The sequence below is a fragment of the Myodes glareolus genome, chromosome 10 (genome assembly GCF_982192425.1).
Source record: "Myodes glareolus chromosome 10, mMyoGla1.1, whole genome shotgun sequence".
Classification (NCBI taxonomy): domain Eukaryota; kingdom Metazoa; phylum Chordata; class Mammalia; order Rodentia; family Cricetidae; genus Myodes; species Myodes glareolus.
This window is the reverse complement of record NC_142035.1, coordinates 13,936,511-13,954,503: the sequence shown is the minus strand read 5'-3', so window position 1 is coordinate 13,954,503 and position 17,993 is coordinate 13,936,511. Positions and strand designations below refer to the sequence as shown.

The 17,993-nt window shown below is 53.7% G+C and overlaps 1 protein-coding gene across 1 annotated transcript in view; it reads right to left on the bottom strand.

The window, feature by feature from the left end:
- Positions 1-17,993, bottom strand: part of Cdh22 (cadherin 22) — a 67,178-nt gene that overhangs the window by 22,786 nt on the left and 26,399 nt on the right. Inside the window, exons 4-7 of the mRNA XM_085697015.2 lie at positions 11,296-11,463; positions 8,183-8,376; positions 6,135-6,388; positions 369-505 (exon numbers count right to left, since the gene is read on the bottom strand). Of these exons, the coding sequence (XP_085553141.2) occupies positions 369-505; positions 6,135-6,388; positions 8,183-8,376; positions 11,296-11,463 (753 nt within the window). The remainder of the gene's footprint in view (positions 1-368; positions 506-6,134; positions 6,389-8,182; positions 8,377-11,295; positions 11,464-17,993) is intronic.

The window sequence follows — 17,993 nt, the reverse complement described above, 5'->3', positions numbered from 1 at the left end:
AACCATGTCACATGGCCTGATGTACTAAGCACACCTTTTTTTCAGCTTGTTGCTGGCCTCCTATGAAGGCAGATACCATCCCTCCTTTCTAAGACGCTAGACTGAAGCTTGGCTTGTAGTCGAGGTTCAGTGAACGAGGGAAGAAAAGTTGGCCTCTATACTTGTCCTTTCATGTGGGACTTAGATCTCCCTTCTGGAGATCTGATTTAGCCCACACCTATAGTAGGAACTTTGCCTAGTTTCTTATTCTCTGCCCCGCCCCAACCCTTGGCCCCTCCCCCACGTGCCTTGACTGACAGTTCAGTCTTTGCTCCGCCCCAGCCACCGCCTATCCACGGTTGCGCCTCCGCTCACCGGGCCCAACTCACCTGCTTCCATGGCCAGCACGGTAATGTTGTGCCAGCCGGCAGTTTCACGGTCCAGCCCCTTGCCAGTCACAATGGCGCCAGTGTCTGCATCAATGTCGAAGATCTGATCCAAATCCGAGTCACGGTCAATGGCGTACCTGAGTGGGGAGCAGGGTTGGGCTGATCAAATGCGCCCCACTGTCGGGAGTCTGTGCCCACGATCTCCCTCTTCCACCCTACTCCAAGAAAGGGACTACCCCCTAGAGACAGAGGCTTAGCATCTCCGTGGAACTGGGGACTCCTGGATCTTAGGGGCAGGAACAGCCGTTCTGAGCCCTTGAATGGTCAGTGGGGCTACGAATTTGTATCCTACGGTTGTAGAGGGCTGAAGACCACATCCCCGGGACAGAGTCACAGATGGCTCTCTCCTTGTTTTTCTAAAAAGGAAAACAATTGGGTTTCACAGTGAGGGGAGACTTATTGGGGCTCTAGGGGTGGCAGAGGTAGCTGAGGACGGACTGTTTCAAGAAAAATCAGAGGATATAAAATGACTGAGCTGGAGGTGGGGAGAGCGATTTAGGACTGGGAGATGGGGTTCTGAGAATTTTGAGCAGGAGAAGGAGCAGGTTAGAATGCTTCTGGAGGCCAAGTGTTCCCCAGACCCAGGGCAGCAGAGCCTGGCCTGGGAGGGTCTGTGACTGGCCCTGCTCCTCCTGCCTGCACAGCGCGCTTGCTAATCTGCAGCTTTTCAGTTGCCGCGTGAAAAAGCCCTTTGTTCCGCCTTCTTCCCAGGTCTTTGTGCTTCGGCTCCAGGCCTGAAAGGCCCGTGTCCAACACATGTCTCAGGCGGCGGAGGCCCAGAGAGGCCCCGCCAGCACCCGCCGCCACTTTTTGCACTGATAACACAGGCGGGGGTGCTGTGGCTACGCACAGACAAAAGCCTGGCATGCAGGCAAAGGCGCATTGTGCAGCCTGGACAAAGCAGCCAGGCAGGGAGGAAAGCCTTACCTCTGCTCTTCCCCCAATCCTACGGAGGGAAACTGAGGCCTGGGGAAGCAATGCCTGCAGGGCCCAAGGCCTTGAGAGGCGTCCTTTGGAAAGGCCTGGGTTGCATACTAGATCAACTGTCTCAAGACCTCAGTTTTTCCGTCTCTCCCACTGGGATAATGGCAACCTGCAGGGGTCTGAGTATACTAAGTCTGCATTTCCTGTCATTTGTTCATCCTGTGCAACCTTGAACCAGTCTTCCACCTCCTTAGGCTGTTTATGTGTTGAATTCAGAATTCAGAGCCACCTGATGCCCTGGTATGGACTGGGTGGTGGGAGTGGGGTGAAGGCATGCAGCAGACTCTAGAGGGATTTGGGTGGATTTTTTTTAAAGTGCAGCGTGTGTGTGTGTGTGTGTGTGTGTGTGTGTGTGTGTGTGTCTGTGTGTCTGTGTGTCTGTGTTCACGTGGATGTACCTGTGTTCATGAGGGCTCTCAGGTATTCTCCATCCCTCTCTACCTTTCTCCCTTCTGACAGCTTTTACATCTGGACCCCACTGTTTCACCGCACGCATGGCCACACATGTCTTCTTACATGGCTGTTGAGGATTTGAACTCAGGCAAGCCAGTAGGCTTTCTCAACAAGTGCTCTTACCTACTGAGCCATCTCCCCAACCCCCAGATATCATCTCTTCCTGTTCTGGGTTGCTGGCAAGAGTGTACTGCCTCTTGCCCCTGGCTAGCCAGGGGTGCTACCTGGAGTTCAGACTCAAAATGACCCCCTTCCCCTGGCATGCATTCGACAGTTCTGAGACTGCACTTCCCAGTCGCCCCTGATTTGCCCTTCATGACCTGAACATCAAGCAAATGCCTTCCCTGGGCTGTTCAGGGTTATAAAAGAACAGGACTTGCCAGACAGCCCTGTGCTTCTGTCACTGTCTCCACTTTGCAGATGATGTCACAGGCTACCAGGATAAACTCAGCTGAGTGTGGCTGTGTCACACACAGAACAGTATTCTACTAGCCAGGCTATGAGTCCCAGCTTTGAGCGCATCTTCTCAAGGGGCCTGTCTTTATTTACATTAAGATGTGGATCAGACATGACTCTCCCAATTAGGGGTGCAGAATTATTCTGCTATAGAGTTAGCCTTTGCACCCAGAGGTGGAACTCTAAACCCAGAGTTCTTTGGGGCTTGTTGAACTAACCAAAGGAAGCCTCAGTGCCTGGAGCCCCTCGGGGACCCCTTGGCCCCAGTCTGACCCTGCCAGGTATTTGCATGGGAAGGAGGTGGAACAGGACTATGGATGTCTGCTCACCTGCAAAGGATCCTGGAGAGCCCTGCCCACTTTGCAGATGGAGGGGTAGAGGTGGGGGTGCTGAAGGCGACAGGACTGAGGGGAAGTGATTTTATATTTGCTGTTGAAGGTGGGGTGAAGGCATGTGGCAAACTGTAGAGGGGTGTGCCATGGGCAGAGTGAAGTTTTAAAAGTGTGTGTGTGTGTGTGTGTGTGTGTTTGTGTTTTCTGATAACCCATGTAGCTATGAACTCACCAATGGAGTAATCCTTTGATGAGGTTAGCACCCCTAAGATCCAGTGCCTCTCTTCCTCCCTCTCCTGTTTTCCTCCTCCCTCTCCTGTTTTCCTCCTCCCCACTTCTCTTCTTCCCATTCTTTTCATCCTCCCCTTCCTCCTCTAGATTTTTCTTTTGTTCTTCTTAGAGGGAATATCAGAGGCTGGAGCCTAAGAATAGGCAGCTATACCCAAGGCCATGGGGCAGGGACACTATAGTGAAACCATTAACCAGTTAACACGTAGGCAACAGGCCTCAGTCTTGGCTGCCTGGCTTCTAGCCTCCGTAGCCAGTGAGTGAGTGGGAGCAAAGGGCTCCCTGTGTGGCAAGAACTGCCCAGCAGTCAAGGGAAGGGGAAGTTGGCGTACCTCATGTGGATGTACACAGCCATGTGTCCTGTCTGAGCTGTGGACAGGAATGTATGTTTGTGGTATGACTGAGTGGGGTATATGTGTGACAGTGTGCTGAAGTTGGGATGGCAAAGGCTTGAGCACCCTTGGCTCCCCTCTGGCTCTGGGACCAGGCCCTCTACCCCCAGGCAGATGGCTTCCCTCCTCTGGGCCACTCTCAGCACACTGTGCCAAGCGCTCTCCCAGGGGCTGATTTCATTTCTCTGTTTTAAGGGTGCACTGGCTCCCTGTCTGCTGCTCCTGCTCCCTGGAATGCCCTCCTGCAGGTCCACACTCAGGCTATGCCATTCTGCCCTCCGTTTCTTCCCTCAGGAGCCTTACCACTCAATGCAAAGTGACCCCTGTGACCCCAAATACCCCGGACCCTCTTACTGCAGCTTTTCCAGAGCCTGTATCAGCACTTAGTAACTACCGATGTGGGCAGGATCCCATCTCATTGCATGCAACAGTGACTCTTGGGTGGCCTGGAGACCCTTCTCTGCTGCACACAGTCCAGCACTGGCCTTGGTCCTCAGGTCTGTGCCCCACAGTCAGAGAGCTCTGCCCTGGAACTGCCCTTGGTTGAGTCTCCGCATGTCCCCTGGCCTGGCTCTGAGCCATGCAGGGGAAGCTGGGTGAATGTTTGCGGTGCTAAATTGGACCTGTCTGGAGCTCCCCGAGGGCTCTTCCACATCTGAGGAGCATCAGGGAAGGGGGCCCGGCACAGGGAGATGAAGGAGGGTGAGACGCTGGTTTCAAAGTCTGTCCCTTCAGCGAGGATGAAAGAAGACTAGAGAGGGAGTGGAAGCGGAGGGCGGAGAGCAAAGCGCAGAGGAGGGAGCTGCAGACATGACCGCTGACCCCACTGACCTCCCCCTCATCCTCATCCTGCCCCTCCTCCCGTGATGCTCGCAGAAGCCAACCTGCTCAGGTCTCCAGTTTTCTGAGCAACGGGTGACACTGTCCTCTCTGAAGAAGGCTCAGACCAGCCAGAAGCCAAACAGTATTTAAGGACTGTGCCTGGTGGCAGGGAGACAAAGGGCTGTGGCCATATCCTAGGCTTCTTCCTGGAGGGTGAGGTCCTATACTACCTGTGAGGCCCTAGTGCCTTACCCCTTACTGTAAACTATAGCCCCAGGATCCTGACATCTGCACAGACCTCCCTAGACCTGGAATGGGGCCCAGCTCAGGTCCAAGAATTGTTCCAAGATCCCCGAGGCTGTCTCTTCATTTGACAGACGATGGCAGCTAAGTGAGATGGGAGTTTTGCATTTAGTGGGCTGAGGCTGGCATGTAAGATTGTACGGGCTGGACCCTGTGTGATTCTAAGAGGTTTGTCAAGACAGTGGCAGAGTGTCATCCCCGGAACCTGTACAATACAATCCTTAAGCTTCCTTCTCCTCAGTACTCAGTAGAACTCAGCTTGGCCCCTTAACTGTGTAGTAGGGAGGTTGGGGAAGAAGCAAGGCACCCCGGAATCTCTTCCTTGTCCCTGTGATGCTGGCTGGCTGATCTTCCCCTCCTAGCCCTTTCTCTGGGTCTGTTTCTGCCAGAACCACTGTCCTTCTCTTCTCTCTGTGTTTTCTAACCAAGGCCTCCCTAAAGCCCACGGTTTCTTCCAGAGCTGCCCCCACTCCCTTGCATCTCTGCCCACTTCTGCCTCACCCAGGGCTGCATCTGGCTCTTGGGCTTCCAGTCCTCTCTCTAGAGTTCCTCTCATCTGCGCTGCCTGCCAGGTCCCTCCTGGCCTTCTCTCTCACCAGGCTCTTCACCCGGCCCCTCTCTTTCACTGCTGGTCTTTCTGTCTGTCTCTTTTCTCTGTCTTGTCTCGGGGTTCACTGATTCTCTAGCTGTTTGGGGAGTGTGGCAGGGGTGTCAGGTCTGTAAGCCTCAGTGCCCCGGGACCTAGCAGCGAGTGAGCTGGTAGAGGTCCCCATCCTCTGGGTACTGGTTCAGTGGGGGCGAACATGGATACTAGGAAATCAGAAGAAGCTGGGAGCTGTGTAGAGGAGGAATACAGAGGGAGAGATGGGAGGTGCAGGGGCTGTGTGGCACAGGGTGAGCAATTTTGGACCAAGGAAGGCATTTAGAGATGAATACTGTTGAGCAAAGGGAGTGAGGAGACAGATCTGGGGGTCTGGGCCCGGGAGCAGCTGACAGAGGCTGAGGGGAGCTGGAGCTGCAGGCTTCAGGGGAGGGGAGCATACAGGGGAAGGCCAGGAGGTTTCTGGGACACTCAGGGTCATGTTGAGGGTCAAGGTGAAATTTAACTGAATCCAAGAGGAGGAGGGTAAGGAGCAAAGGAGGCCAGGCTTAGCTTCACATGGGAGCAAGACCTGGCTGCCTTCTGTGAGGACAGACGGTGTGAAGGCTAGCCAGGGGATGTGCTGGCTTGGGCCAGGCTGTGACCGGAGCTAAGGAGTTCAGGGGAGAAGTCTGACTACATTTTAAGGTAGAGAATGTAGATGGATTTGGGGGGGGGAGAGGGAGAAGAAGGGGGAACACATGTGCCCTAAAGGACCGAGGAGCCCTGTAGAGGGGGTGGCTTAAGAAAATAGGGCCCGATTTGCGAGGTTTTGTTTCTTCTGAACATGGTGAGGGGTTGTCCTGACGTGGACTGGTGAGAGGAGGAAGTGGGACCTCTCCAGCAGACCATCAGGGCGCCACTGGCACTCTGGGCACAGACTCTGCACCTTTGTCCCTGTCTTGCCTGGAACTGTGCCTCCTTTTCTTCCTGGGCTCTCTGGCTCTCAGTATCCCCTCCCCTCTGCCTTCAGTCTGTTGGGGTGGTGCATGGCAGAACAGCAGGCAGCAGGCTTGGCCCCGGGCGGGGGTCTCACCGGACGGGCCGGTTGGCGGCGTCGGGGTCCCGCGCCGTCACCACGCCGACCAGGGAGCCCACCTGCGCGTCCTCCTGCACCTCCAGGAGGCCGGAGGGTGGCCGGAACTCGGGGGGCTCATCCACATCGGTCACGGCCACGCGCACGATTGCTTGGTCTCGGAATGTGCCCAGGTCGGCGAAGCGGGGATCCACAAACTTGTTGAGGGCTTCCAGCACCACCGTGTGCACCTGCTGTGACTCGAAGTCCAGGCGCTGGGGAAGCAGAGAAGCCAGGTCAGTGATGGGCCCGGGGAGTTATGACATTGCCAGGAAGGGGGACACAACAGGCTGACAGCCAAGGTCACAGGTAGCTCCGCCCATCAGAGTTGATTATCAGAGGCCCAGATGAGCCCTTTCCAATGTAAAGGGGGTTTCTAGGAGACTGGTTTTTTGTTTGTTTGTTTTTGGCATGGAAGCACGTAGCCACCACTTTAAAAGGCCCCAGTCCCGAGGTTTCTTGCATCCCCACTTAGTGTGTTTTCATCAGTCACTCCATTTAATAGCCACCTGTAGGACCAATATAGCAGTGATCGCCTTTTACACATGAGGACATCAGGGCCAGAAGGGCACAGCGACACCCTGAACAGGTGGCCCCTGGCAGGTCACTGTGGCTCCCAGAGCCAGGAGAGAAAAATAGGGACAAAGATGTGCAGACTTAAGCCCTGGGTTCCAGCCGTGGCTGTCCATGGTCAGCTGTGAGCTTGACTGTAGACAATCAGACAGACCTTTTTGACTTTGGGTGAATGAATGAAGCTCCCGAAGGGAAGAGCACCTTGACTGAGCCTGGCTCTAGTCTTCCTACACAGATGACATCAATGGCAAATCTTTAGTTACTACAGTCGCGTGGTGGTGGTGGTGGGGCTTTCTGGGGCTCCTAAGCCTGTGTCTACCTGGTATATGGGGCCCCTTCCCTGACAGCACAGATTTTCTTCTTTCCCTGTCTTGTTGCCTGAGCAATCGAGATGCAGGGAGCTGGGCACTGGCCTAAGAATGAATGATGGCTTCTACAGCCAGGCCATTCATCAGGCGAGGCTCTGCCAGGCTCTGGAGCCATTGCTGACTCCACAGACACCTCAGGCGCCACTGGAGCCACCAAGCTACTGAGCACGGGGACGAGGCATCCCCACAGAAGAGAGAAAACTAGCCTCCAGGGGTGAGTTCTGATGCTGGGGGCGGTTAGGAAGCTGGAGAGCTGTGGGCTGCTAGGCTGCTCTGGACCTCCAATTCCCATCTATGACAGAGGCCCATCTTATAGTTGGGGCGCCCGGGGATCAAAAGACTGGAAACTAATTGGATTCTGCAGTTAGAGCCCTGAGATTGTGTTCCTACAGGGCTGCCCCAGTTGAGTGACCCTGGCAAGGTACTGAACCCCTTGGGGCACACAGAGGTCCACAACCGTATGTGGACTCGGGCAGGGGACTTGAGCAAGGGACTCGGCCTTCCAGTGGGTGGCGTGTTCGAGTGCATAGTCCTCAAGGCTTGGTGCTCTGAGTCATCACAGCAGTGGCCAAGAAGGCAGATTCTTGCTTTGTTCTGGGACCTCCTTCCACATTCTCTGAGGAGCACCGGGTCTGTTAGGCCAAGGTTTCTGGATCAGCCAGGGGTGTGCGCACAGTTGTTGGATGTAGTGGGGGAAAGGTTTGGGTTCAAATTCCAACACTGTGTCTTCCAGATGTGGTCTTGGCAAGCTCCTTTCTTGTCCTCCACCTTGGTCACTAATCAAAATTGTGATCTTTCTTTTAGAGGGAACCATGGGGATTAAAGAAAACAGCCTGTGAAGGTCCAGGAATGTGCTGAAGTAGACCATCATGATGCTGGGTGTGGGCTCAAATCTGAATTCACAAATAGCTGTGCAACCTTGGGTAGCTCACTTATCCCCTCTCAACCTCATTTTGTCTCCCATGAGATGGTAATGAGAGAGACATGGAGGCTTCCCAACCCCGGAGGGGCGGGAAGTGAGATCCAGACACCCCCCCCCCCACTTTCCACCCTGCTCAAGAGCTGTACCTTCTGTACTACAATGATGGCCTCCTGTGTGTCGCTGTCCGTGGTGACCTTGAACGCGTCTCCTCCACTGCCGCTCTCCTCTCTCAGGTGATAAGTCATGTCTGTGTTCTCGCCCACATCAGAGTCCTCAGCCTTCACTCGGCCCACAGCCGTGCCGATGGGTGCCGACTCCTGTATGCTGAACTGGTACATCTCTGTGGGGGACATGCTAGGAGGTTGACTCTGCTCTCTGCCCAAGCGCCGGGGAGAGAGGAGGGAGCTGGGTGTGCCCGGGAAGGGGGCAATTTGTATTTGCAGAGGGGCTGCCCTGGCCAGGTGGAAATTTCCAGCTGCAATGGGTCTGTCTTCTGAAGAAGGCAGAGGCCATGCGTTAGAAGTCACTCATTCCACCTTTAGGCCTCTTGGTTGACAGTATGGGGACATCCCTGTCATCTTTGAGGCCTGTTTTCCCACCTGCCCAGCAAGAGGGACAGAAGAGGTTTATGGTGAAGGTTGAGGCTCTGGAGACAGATCTGACCTGTACCCCTGAGCTTCAGTTGCCTCATCTGTGAAATGGGAAGGATGTATTTCTAACAGCAGTGTTACCATGACAACACAGACGCTGCTACCTGTGAGGTGTGAGGAGCTGGACTCACACTGGACTGCACAGAAATGACTGGCTCGTGACATGTCACATTGATGGCGTTTGTCACCTCTGAGAAGCACCGCTGATGTCCCAGACAGTGTATAGTAGAAGAGGACAGAGCCTCACTGATAAAGGGGTGAGGAGATGAGCCAAAAGCAGCAGATAGCGGGGAAACACATTCTAGTGAGAGGAGATGGCAGGTGCGAATAGTCTGAAGTGGGCACGCTCCAGCAGAGACGGCCCAGTGACTGAAGGGGAGAAGATAATATACCGGGAGCATCCTCCTATCTGACCAGGATCAAGGTCAAGGTAAGAGTGGCTTTCTGAATGAGGAGTCAGCCCAGATGATGGGTCAGAAGTTTGCCTCCTGGTGCCTCAAATGCTTGGGAACCTTCGTGAGGCGTGGTTGCCTCTTTCTCATGCTCACACAGCAACCTTGAAAGGATTCTTGCTCTGATCTCGCCATAGCTCCCCACTACCCTTGGGGTAGACAGGGAAAGCTCCTCAGCCTTGCCCCACAACATGCATGCTGCCAGCCTATCACACCCCTGCTCCAGTGTCACCCTCCTGGATGGCCCAGGGACACCAGCACAACTCAGGGCTTACCTGTAGCTTCCCTCCCTACTTTACCCTTTGGGGGACCCTCCCTACATCTTCAGCTGTCTTCCCCTGGGCCCCCAAAAACGTCCTAGCAGGTGCTACTGCCCATCTCTCAAACTCTCTCCCTCTGGGCCAAACGTGAGCTGTAGGAGACAAGGGTCGTGGTGCTCTGTCTCCAGGCACGGCAAGTCGTCTCGTGGTGGGTGGGCTGTGTTAAGGAGCAGTGAGCAGCGAAATAAAAGCCAGCTGCAGTTGCAAATGGGCAACCTCTAGATTCTCCCAGATTAAAGGGTCTGACTACACTCGGTGTTGGTGGGGAGGTGGTACAAGGGACACACATATCTCTTTGTGAGGGAACCCTTCTCAGCAATACCAGAGAGTGTTTGCAGAAGGGCACTAGGGAACACGGGCAACTAGGTTCAAAGTTTACAACAGCCCCGTCTAGAAACAAGCCAAATATCCGGTAGGAGACATGCGTGGTGCTAGATACACAGCAAGGAAAAGGAACACAGCTAGAATAAACAGCCTGCGTTTAGGAACGTAATTCTGAAAGCAAAGGCACACAGCAGTTTGTATCATATGGTTTCACTTATTGGAGGTTCACAAAGGGGCAGATTAGACTATAGGGGCTTGGAGACACGTAGAGAGGGGGGCGGACCCCCAGGAAAGCATGGAGATGATGGCAGCAGACAAAGTGGCCGGTGGCTGACACTGCTGGGGAAGGAAGATGCTGTGGCTGGGAAAGGCACCTGGGGGATTCTGGGTCCTGCTGGTGGGGCTGAGTGTCGACTTTGGGCTTTTCTGTTGTTTGCCCTTCTGTCCTCTATAGTCAGAAAGAAGAAATGATGGCAGGAGAGAAAGGAAGGAGGAAAGGAGGGAGGGAAGGAGAGAGGAAGGGAAATAGAAGGAAGAAGAGGAGGGAGGGGGAGGGAAGGAGGAAAAGAGGGAGTGGAGAGGGAGGGAGGAATGCATCTGGCCAGGCCTCCTCTCTGCTCTGCCCCTCATGTAGAGCCTGCTGCCCCAGCCTGGTATTGTTTATTGTCTGTCCTGAAGCTTTCCTTTCGGGAACAGGAGGGCTGGGCCCTGCCTGCCTCTGGCCTGATGTCTGTAGCCTGTGCTGGGGCACACTCTGTGCTGAATGGCTGCTGGGAGCTCAGCTAAGGGATTGCATTCGCTTATCTTGTGGGGGTCAGTCCCCTGTGGCGGGGCCTAATATGAGAGCAGTGGACCTCGGGTAATGACTCGCCTGATAGGAATCAGCTGGCTCCCGGCGGCATTTAGTCTCTGCCAGCTGCAGCTGCAGCTTCCCTGTGGCGGCTGGGCCTGAGCCTGGGACAGCCCTGCTAGCCAGGCTGACAGACAGGTGGGGGCCTGATCCAGAGAAATCGCCTATCCCAATTTGTGCCAGGAGAGGCCAGCCTCCCAATTCATCGGCACAGACTGCTAGCCTCCAGTCTCCAGGAGAAGGGAGACCTTGTCCTCAGACTCAGCTTCCCTGGGCTTAAGTATGGGTGTCCCTCTGCCTGGTACAGTGGCTGCCTCCCTTCAGTCTAGACCCCTGTGAGCCTTCAATGCCTCTTTACAAGCTTGGGCCAGGGATCTAGCAGTAGCTAGGGGGACTTGAAGGGACAACAAGAGGGCAAATGGATGAACAGAGGATGGGCAGGGCTTCTCAGATGGGGAGGTTGCAGCAGTTCTGTCTGCAAAACCAGGTTGGCAGGGGTTTCCCTGTGTGGGAGGCAGGCTTGGAGGGGCACAGGATGAGTGGGGACATAGGAGCTCCCAGGCGATGGTCCGCCTTCAGGCAGGAAGCTTTAAGGGAAGCTGGACCAGTAGGGTCACATACAGACAGACAGACAGACAGATATATACACATAACCCCACTTACTCTGTGGGAAGCGGGGTGGGTTGTCATTGACATCAGTGACCACGATGGTGACTGTAGTGGAGCCCGAGAGGCCACCCAGCTGGCCTGCCATGTCTGTGGCTTGGATAACCACCTCATAGCGTTCCTGGCTCTCACGGTCGAGGTCGGGTACAGCTGTCCGGATCACACCTGTGGGTGACAGAGAATGGGGATATGGTAACAGACAGGCAGGAGTCAGTCTTACTGGGCTGTGTACTGAAGGTCAAGGAAGAGCCACGGATGTAGCATGATTAATAAAAATCCAGAGACAGAAATTGGGGTTCAACCTAGAGGTCAGAAAAACAAAACAGTCAGCCACTGGCTCTTACCTCTACCTCAGTCTGAAATGGTGACCCTGCCTTCAAGAATCTCAGAATGAGACTGTGTGTGAGAGCTGTCTCCTCCTGCTTTATATTCCTCTCTAGGACTGGGATTAAAGGCATGCACCACTACCACCCGGTTTCTATGGCAAACTAGTGTGGCTACTGGGATTAAAGGTGTGTATCAACACTGCCTGGCCTCTAGTGGCTTAGTTTTACCTTCTGGTCTTCAGGCAAGCTTTATTTATTAAACATAAAATATCATGCCGGGCGGTGGTGGCACACACCTCTAATCCCAGCACTCGGGAGGCAGAGGCAAGAGGATCTCTGTGAGTTCGAGGCCAGTCTGGTCTACAAGAGCTAGTTCCAGGACAGCCAGTGCACACTTACACACAGGCACCTCACACACATTCCCACAGTGCATAGTCACAGACAGATGAGTTCTCTGCACCCCTCACAGGCCTCTACACACCAACAGATTAACATCCCGCCACACATACGCACACACTGCCACATACAGAAGATTACTTATTTTGCTGAGAGGAGGCTTGTGGACCAGACCTGCCCCTGGGACTCCGCCCCGAGTAGCCAGTCCCACTGTGGGTCTCTTTCCCCCAGGATCTGGTATGTGTGAGCAGGGTGTCTGCCTGGCTTGTTAGTGACCTGCTGACCTTGGTACCGAGCAGCTGCTCGAGTTTAACATTTAGGCAACACTTACCAAGGATCCCACTCTTAGTGTACATGTGTGTGCCTCATACATATGGACTGCAGTCACACACACCTGTTCATGTGCACCCCTGCTCATCCTCCAGCCTGTACACCCCAAGCCTGGGTCTCTGCTTAGGCTGCAGAGAAGGGCTGGGAAGACCACCTTCCAAGCTGCCCTTGGTGTGGAAGCAGAAAGGGAATGCTGAAGGTTAACTCTGCAGAGAAGACAGCCAGGCCTCATTTCCTGTCAGTGTAAGACCCTGGTCAGGAGGGGGAGTTAATGAAGCATCCAGAGCCTCTCCTGACACCCCCTTCCACCTGCCAAGCACAGGTAGTGACAGGTGGCGCCTGGGCCTGAGCACCAGGTGGAGTCATGCACCAGCAGCCCCAGGATGCGCCCCATAAAACCTGTGCTCCAACTCCTGATGTCCCCAAGTCCCTGGAGTCCAGTAAAGGTAATAGGACAGGAGGAGAGGCTGTGAGGTGGTGGTGGTGTGGTGTGTGTGTGTGTGTGTGTGTGTGTGTGTGTGTGTATGTGTGTGTGCATGTGTGATGTGTGGTGTGTATTGTGTCTCCAGAGGAGGCAGGCAGAACTTAGAGTGGTCTGCTTTTGTGATTGCAGCGAGAGGAAGGAAAGAACACAAGGGGAAGAAAGAAGAGAGGAAGGAAGAAGAAAGACAGAGCCAAGGACCCTGGAGAAAGAGAGAGACCTAGAGGGAGGGACAATAGGAGAGACTAGGGAAGAGAGACATTTGGGGGAAGGAGAGACCTCTTGAGACAGAAAAGGAGAGAAGAGAAGCCAGGAAAGACCCTTAACCAGAGAGAAGAGAGAGGGAGACAGAGAGAGGGGAGAGAAAAGGGCAGTGCTTGTTGGAGCCAGAGTGGGTGGCTCATGCCGGCTCCAGGGAGCAAGGACAAATGGCAGACAGGTATAGTGCTCATCAGGCTTACAAACAAGGTCCAAGGCAGAAAGGCAAGGAAGAGAGCTGACTCTGTTGTGCTGAGAGAGGGTCTCATGTATCTCAGGCTGGTCTTGAACTCCTGATCCTCCTGCCTCTACTTCCCAAGTGCTGAGTTACAGATATGTGCCCCCATGCCCAGCAGGGAGTTGAGTAGTTGGACACTTTCCATGTAGGGATACACTGAATGCAGTCTGGTAGCAGGATTTAGGGCCGCCTGTATCTCAAAGCTCTGCACCCCCAACTCTGAGAGGGGACTGGAGCAGAAGTCTGGCTCCACCTGAGTAGCTGAGGAGGGAGCCCCGTGCCCTTGATTTCCCTGTTGCCCCCACTCTAGAGAGACTTGGGATGTGATATCTTACAGAGCCTGTGGTTCGGAAGCCTCTGGACATCCCGGAGTGGGAAACAGGGGCCATGTGGCCTCTGGACACTGTCCAAAGTCATGTACCTTGTGAAGTTGCTATAGAGATAGTGTCTGATGAAACACATCTATCTCCAAGTACCCACAACCTTGGATAATTCCTGCCCACTGAATATGGCCTTGAGCGTGTGATGTGCTCTGGCTTAGGGGACAAGTCAGGACTGTTAAGTCTTGAGCGCCGGGATCTTTTCTCTAAGAATCCCAAGGCCCCTGCACATTGAAGCAACCCAGAAAGAAAGGGACATGGTGAGAGGTCCAGGTCTGGCAGCTGACAGCCAAGGGCTGGTCCACAAGTGACCCCCAAGATCCGCTAAACTAGGCACACAACCGTGACAAAGACTCAACCATTGATCCAGAAAGTTTGGCTTCACATGGTATAACCTTAGATAACTGATAGAGAAATCTGATTAGCTGAGCCGTTCTTGAGCTAATTCATGTAGCTGGGTCAAACTGAGGGTCAGTTTGGCTGAGAGGCCCAGAATGACCTCAGCCTCCCTCTGTCTTCAGAGACACGTGGACTCCTGCTCCCTCCAGTAAGCTGGCATCCTTCTGTGAGCTCTCAGGACTGTGTTCTAAAACAGAAGTTGAAGGCTGAGGACTGGCAGGGTGACTCAGCAGGTAAAGGAGCCTGCCTGTGAGCCTGATTACTTGGGTTCTGTTCCTCCATGGTAGAAAGAGAGAACCAAGTCTCTCTCAGACACCCACACTGCCCTCTATACATATGCCTACCCACGTATGCACACATAAAATGAATATACAAATAAATATTAAAATGGCATTTTTTTAAGTGAAAGATCTCTTAAGCATGAATTATGGAATCTACATAACATCTTTCTATCACTTTCTATTGGGCCAAAGCAAACCACCAGATTCAAGGGTGGGGAAGTGGACTCCATGTCTCAATAGTTAGAGGGAATAGCCAAGGGGGGGGGGACGGACGGACGACAACAGGGACGGATGAACGGACGACAAGGCTGTATCTATATTAGCAGGTTTTAAATTTGCAGGTTCATCCTCCTTGGATGTAGCCGACTCCATATGGAAAATACAAAGGAAATAACCGCGCCTACGCTACGTGCATAGCCTTCGTTGCATGCACAGCGCTTCGTTGCGTGCGCGCTTTCCCTTCAGTAGTATTCCCTGGACAAGAGAGTGAGACACCGATTTTCTACCCTGCCTCACGTGCAGTGCTGTCACTGCTCTGGGGATGATTTAGAGTACACGACAGAAGGCGTGAGGCGACAAGCCGGCACCATGCCACCTTATGCTCCAAGGGCTATGGAGTCTTGGAGCCAATCCCTGTCAGATGCCAAGAGATGGATGTCCTCAGCGGTAGTGCACAGGCAGGAGGGTGTGTGCAGGTACGAGATTCCCAAATCATGATCTTATTCATTCATTTATTCATTCATTCGCTTGACACTCGCTGAGGGTCTGTGATGCACTGGGAACACTCAGCACTGGATAGGAGGACTGTAAAAGGATCAGTGTGGGTCAGACAGACAGGGGCTTGGTAGTCTTTCCACTGTTTACACCCCTGACTTTGGGCAAGTTCTTGGGTCTGAGTCTATTCCCTGGTCCATAAAATGGGCCTATCCACTGTGGTAGCTTCTTGCCAGGATGCAGAATTACCTAGGAGGCAGGTCTCTGGGCGCATCTGTGGAGAATTGTGTTGATTATGCTAATTGAGCTAGGAAAACCCATCTTAATGATGGGTGGGACCATTCCTGGACTGCACAGGACAGGGAAGGAGCGGAGGAATGCTGGCTTGCATTCCTCCTTCTCTGGCTACAGACTGAGGGTGCAATGTGACCAGCACACCAAGCTCCTGCAGCCTCGCTTTCCTGCTGTGGTGGACTGCAAATAAATTCTTTCTGCTCTCTCTCTCTCTCTCTCTCTCTCTCTCTCTCTCTCTCTCTCTCTTTCTCCCTTCCTCCCTCCCTCTCTCTTCCTTCCTTCCTTCTTTATTTTAGGGCATTTTATCATAGCAAGAAAAGGGATGGCATCCCTGCCCTGGGGTTGCTGAGACATGGCTGAGACAGGGCTTCTAGGACCATATCTCACTTTTTAAAAATTGCTTTTGTGATTGTGTGTATATATGGTGTGTGTGTGTGTGTGTGTGTGTGTGTATACGTGCGAGAGAGCACTTGTGGTAGTCCAAATGAGAAGGTCCTCATAAGTCTCAGGTGTGTGAAGACTTGACCCCCGCCCCCGTAGATGGCTGTCTGAAGAGGAATTACAAGATGTGGACTTGCTGGAGGTGATGTCACAAACGGTGGACTCCAAGGATTTTGAAAGACTCTCATTGTTTTGCGTGTGCTCTCTGCTTCCTGACTGTGATAGAAACGTTATTCTCAGCTGTTCCTGAAGTCATGCCTCCGCTCGGCCACTGTGGACCCTAACTCTCTGGAACCATTTGCCCAAATAAACCCTTCCTTCTGTAAGCTGCCTTGGTTGTGATGTTTTATCATAGCAACTGAGGAGCAGGCTCAGGGGTGCAGCCACGCACATGCCACAGTGTACCTGTTGAGGGCAGAGGACAACTCTGAGTGTCCCTTCTCACCTCCCATCTTGTTCAAGACAGGGTCACTCATTCATTGCTTCATATGCCAAGCTTCTGGAAGTTCTCCTGTCTCTGCCTCTTACCTCACTATGGAGTCACGGAGGTTGCACACACACCCCTACTTCTGACTTTTCGTGGTTCGAGGGATCTGAGCTCAGAGCCTCAAGCTTGCGTGGAGAGAGAGCATTTTACCCACGACACCATCTCTTCAGCCCCAAGCCTCACATTTTAGAGGCTCTCCCACACATCTTTCTCTTTGCATCCTGGGCTGGGCACCTCCCCGTCCCCATAGACAAGCCCCAGTGGGCAGGGATCCCAATGATCTTTTATCAGCGGAAGGATATCTACAGGGCTTGGGACGAAGTGCTCAGTTAGCACTTGGACTACCTGAGTGGCCTTTTCTGCATCCTGCCTGTCCCCCCTCATGCCGATGGCTGTTTCCAGTCTCTCTGTCAGAACAGAAATTCACAAGGTTTGAAGAGGAGCAGGGTTTACCACCCCAACCCCAGCACTCAGCATCCAACAGATGCTTAGCAAGTCTGAATTCTGTCCCCTCTAGGCCCAATGGCTGTCCCTGGCACAGGCGAATTTTTATCCAAGATCATGACATCTCTGAAGGAGTCTTTCAGAGTCTTTCATGCTGAGGTGATGGTAGGCAGGGGCTGGCAATTATAGGTGGCCATGAATGCCCATTGTCGTGTCCACACCCAGTGTCCCACGTTCCAGTTGTCTTCACCAGCTCTCTTGTCTCCTCCAGATGCTGCAGAGGGGGCCCTGGAGCCTGTGTGATGCCTCATTAGCCTCCAAATGCCATCCCTGTCGCCCCTTGTGGGGGGCTGGCTGGCAGGCCTGGCCTTTAAAACACACAAGTTAATTCCTCCTCTGGCACTGGGCCCCGTGGCGCAGCCCCTCCTCCTCCTCCCTTCCTCACACCTTCCCCTCAGGCCTCGTTGCAGCTCCGCTCCCTGCTAGCTGCGCAGCGAGAACAGACTGTACCTCGCAGTAGCAGCTAAATATAGCCCCACATCGGCAGAATATTCCTGGCTAGGGAAACGGGCTGGGGCTGGCGGTAGTGCCAGGGTGACTGTGGCAGAGACGCTGGGGTACCGAGGGAAGGTCCAATGCATCCTGGGAAATGTCAGAACGGACCCTTTCAGCCCCAGAAGCTGAGACTCAAACGACGATTCTATTGGGGCTCCTCCACCTGCCTTGAAAGGAGCCCCCTTTCTGGTTTCCAATAGATGCTGTTTCACTGGCCTTTGGAGTCTCACCCGTGACACCCCTTTCTGAGCACAAGGGTTGCCCCTCAGAAAGTGGAAACCTCTTCATTCTCAGAGTCTAATCTCTGACTTGCCTTTCCTTGCCACCCCCCAAGATTCAGTCCTGGCCCTCTTAACAAGCATTGTTTTATTCTTGCCTGTGACTATGTAGCTTAGGCTGACCTCGGACTCATAGAGATCCTGGCACCAAGGGTTGTGCTGAACACAACACCCACTCCTTGTCCTCATGGCCTCACTGCTCATCCCTAAACATCCCATGCCCCTCACTTCGTCTGGGTCTGGATGACTCCAAGGTCACAGAAAAGTCTGCTCCAATTCCTACAACTCCATATAATCCCTTTACACTCCTTGCTGGAAGCCGTCGCTACCCAGCACCGTGCTCCGGGCAGCGTGCTTATTTTCTGTGTTTCTTTCTCTGCTCGAAGCTCCAGA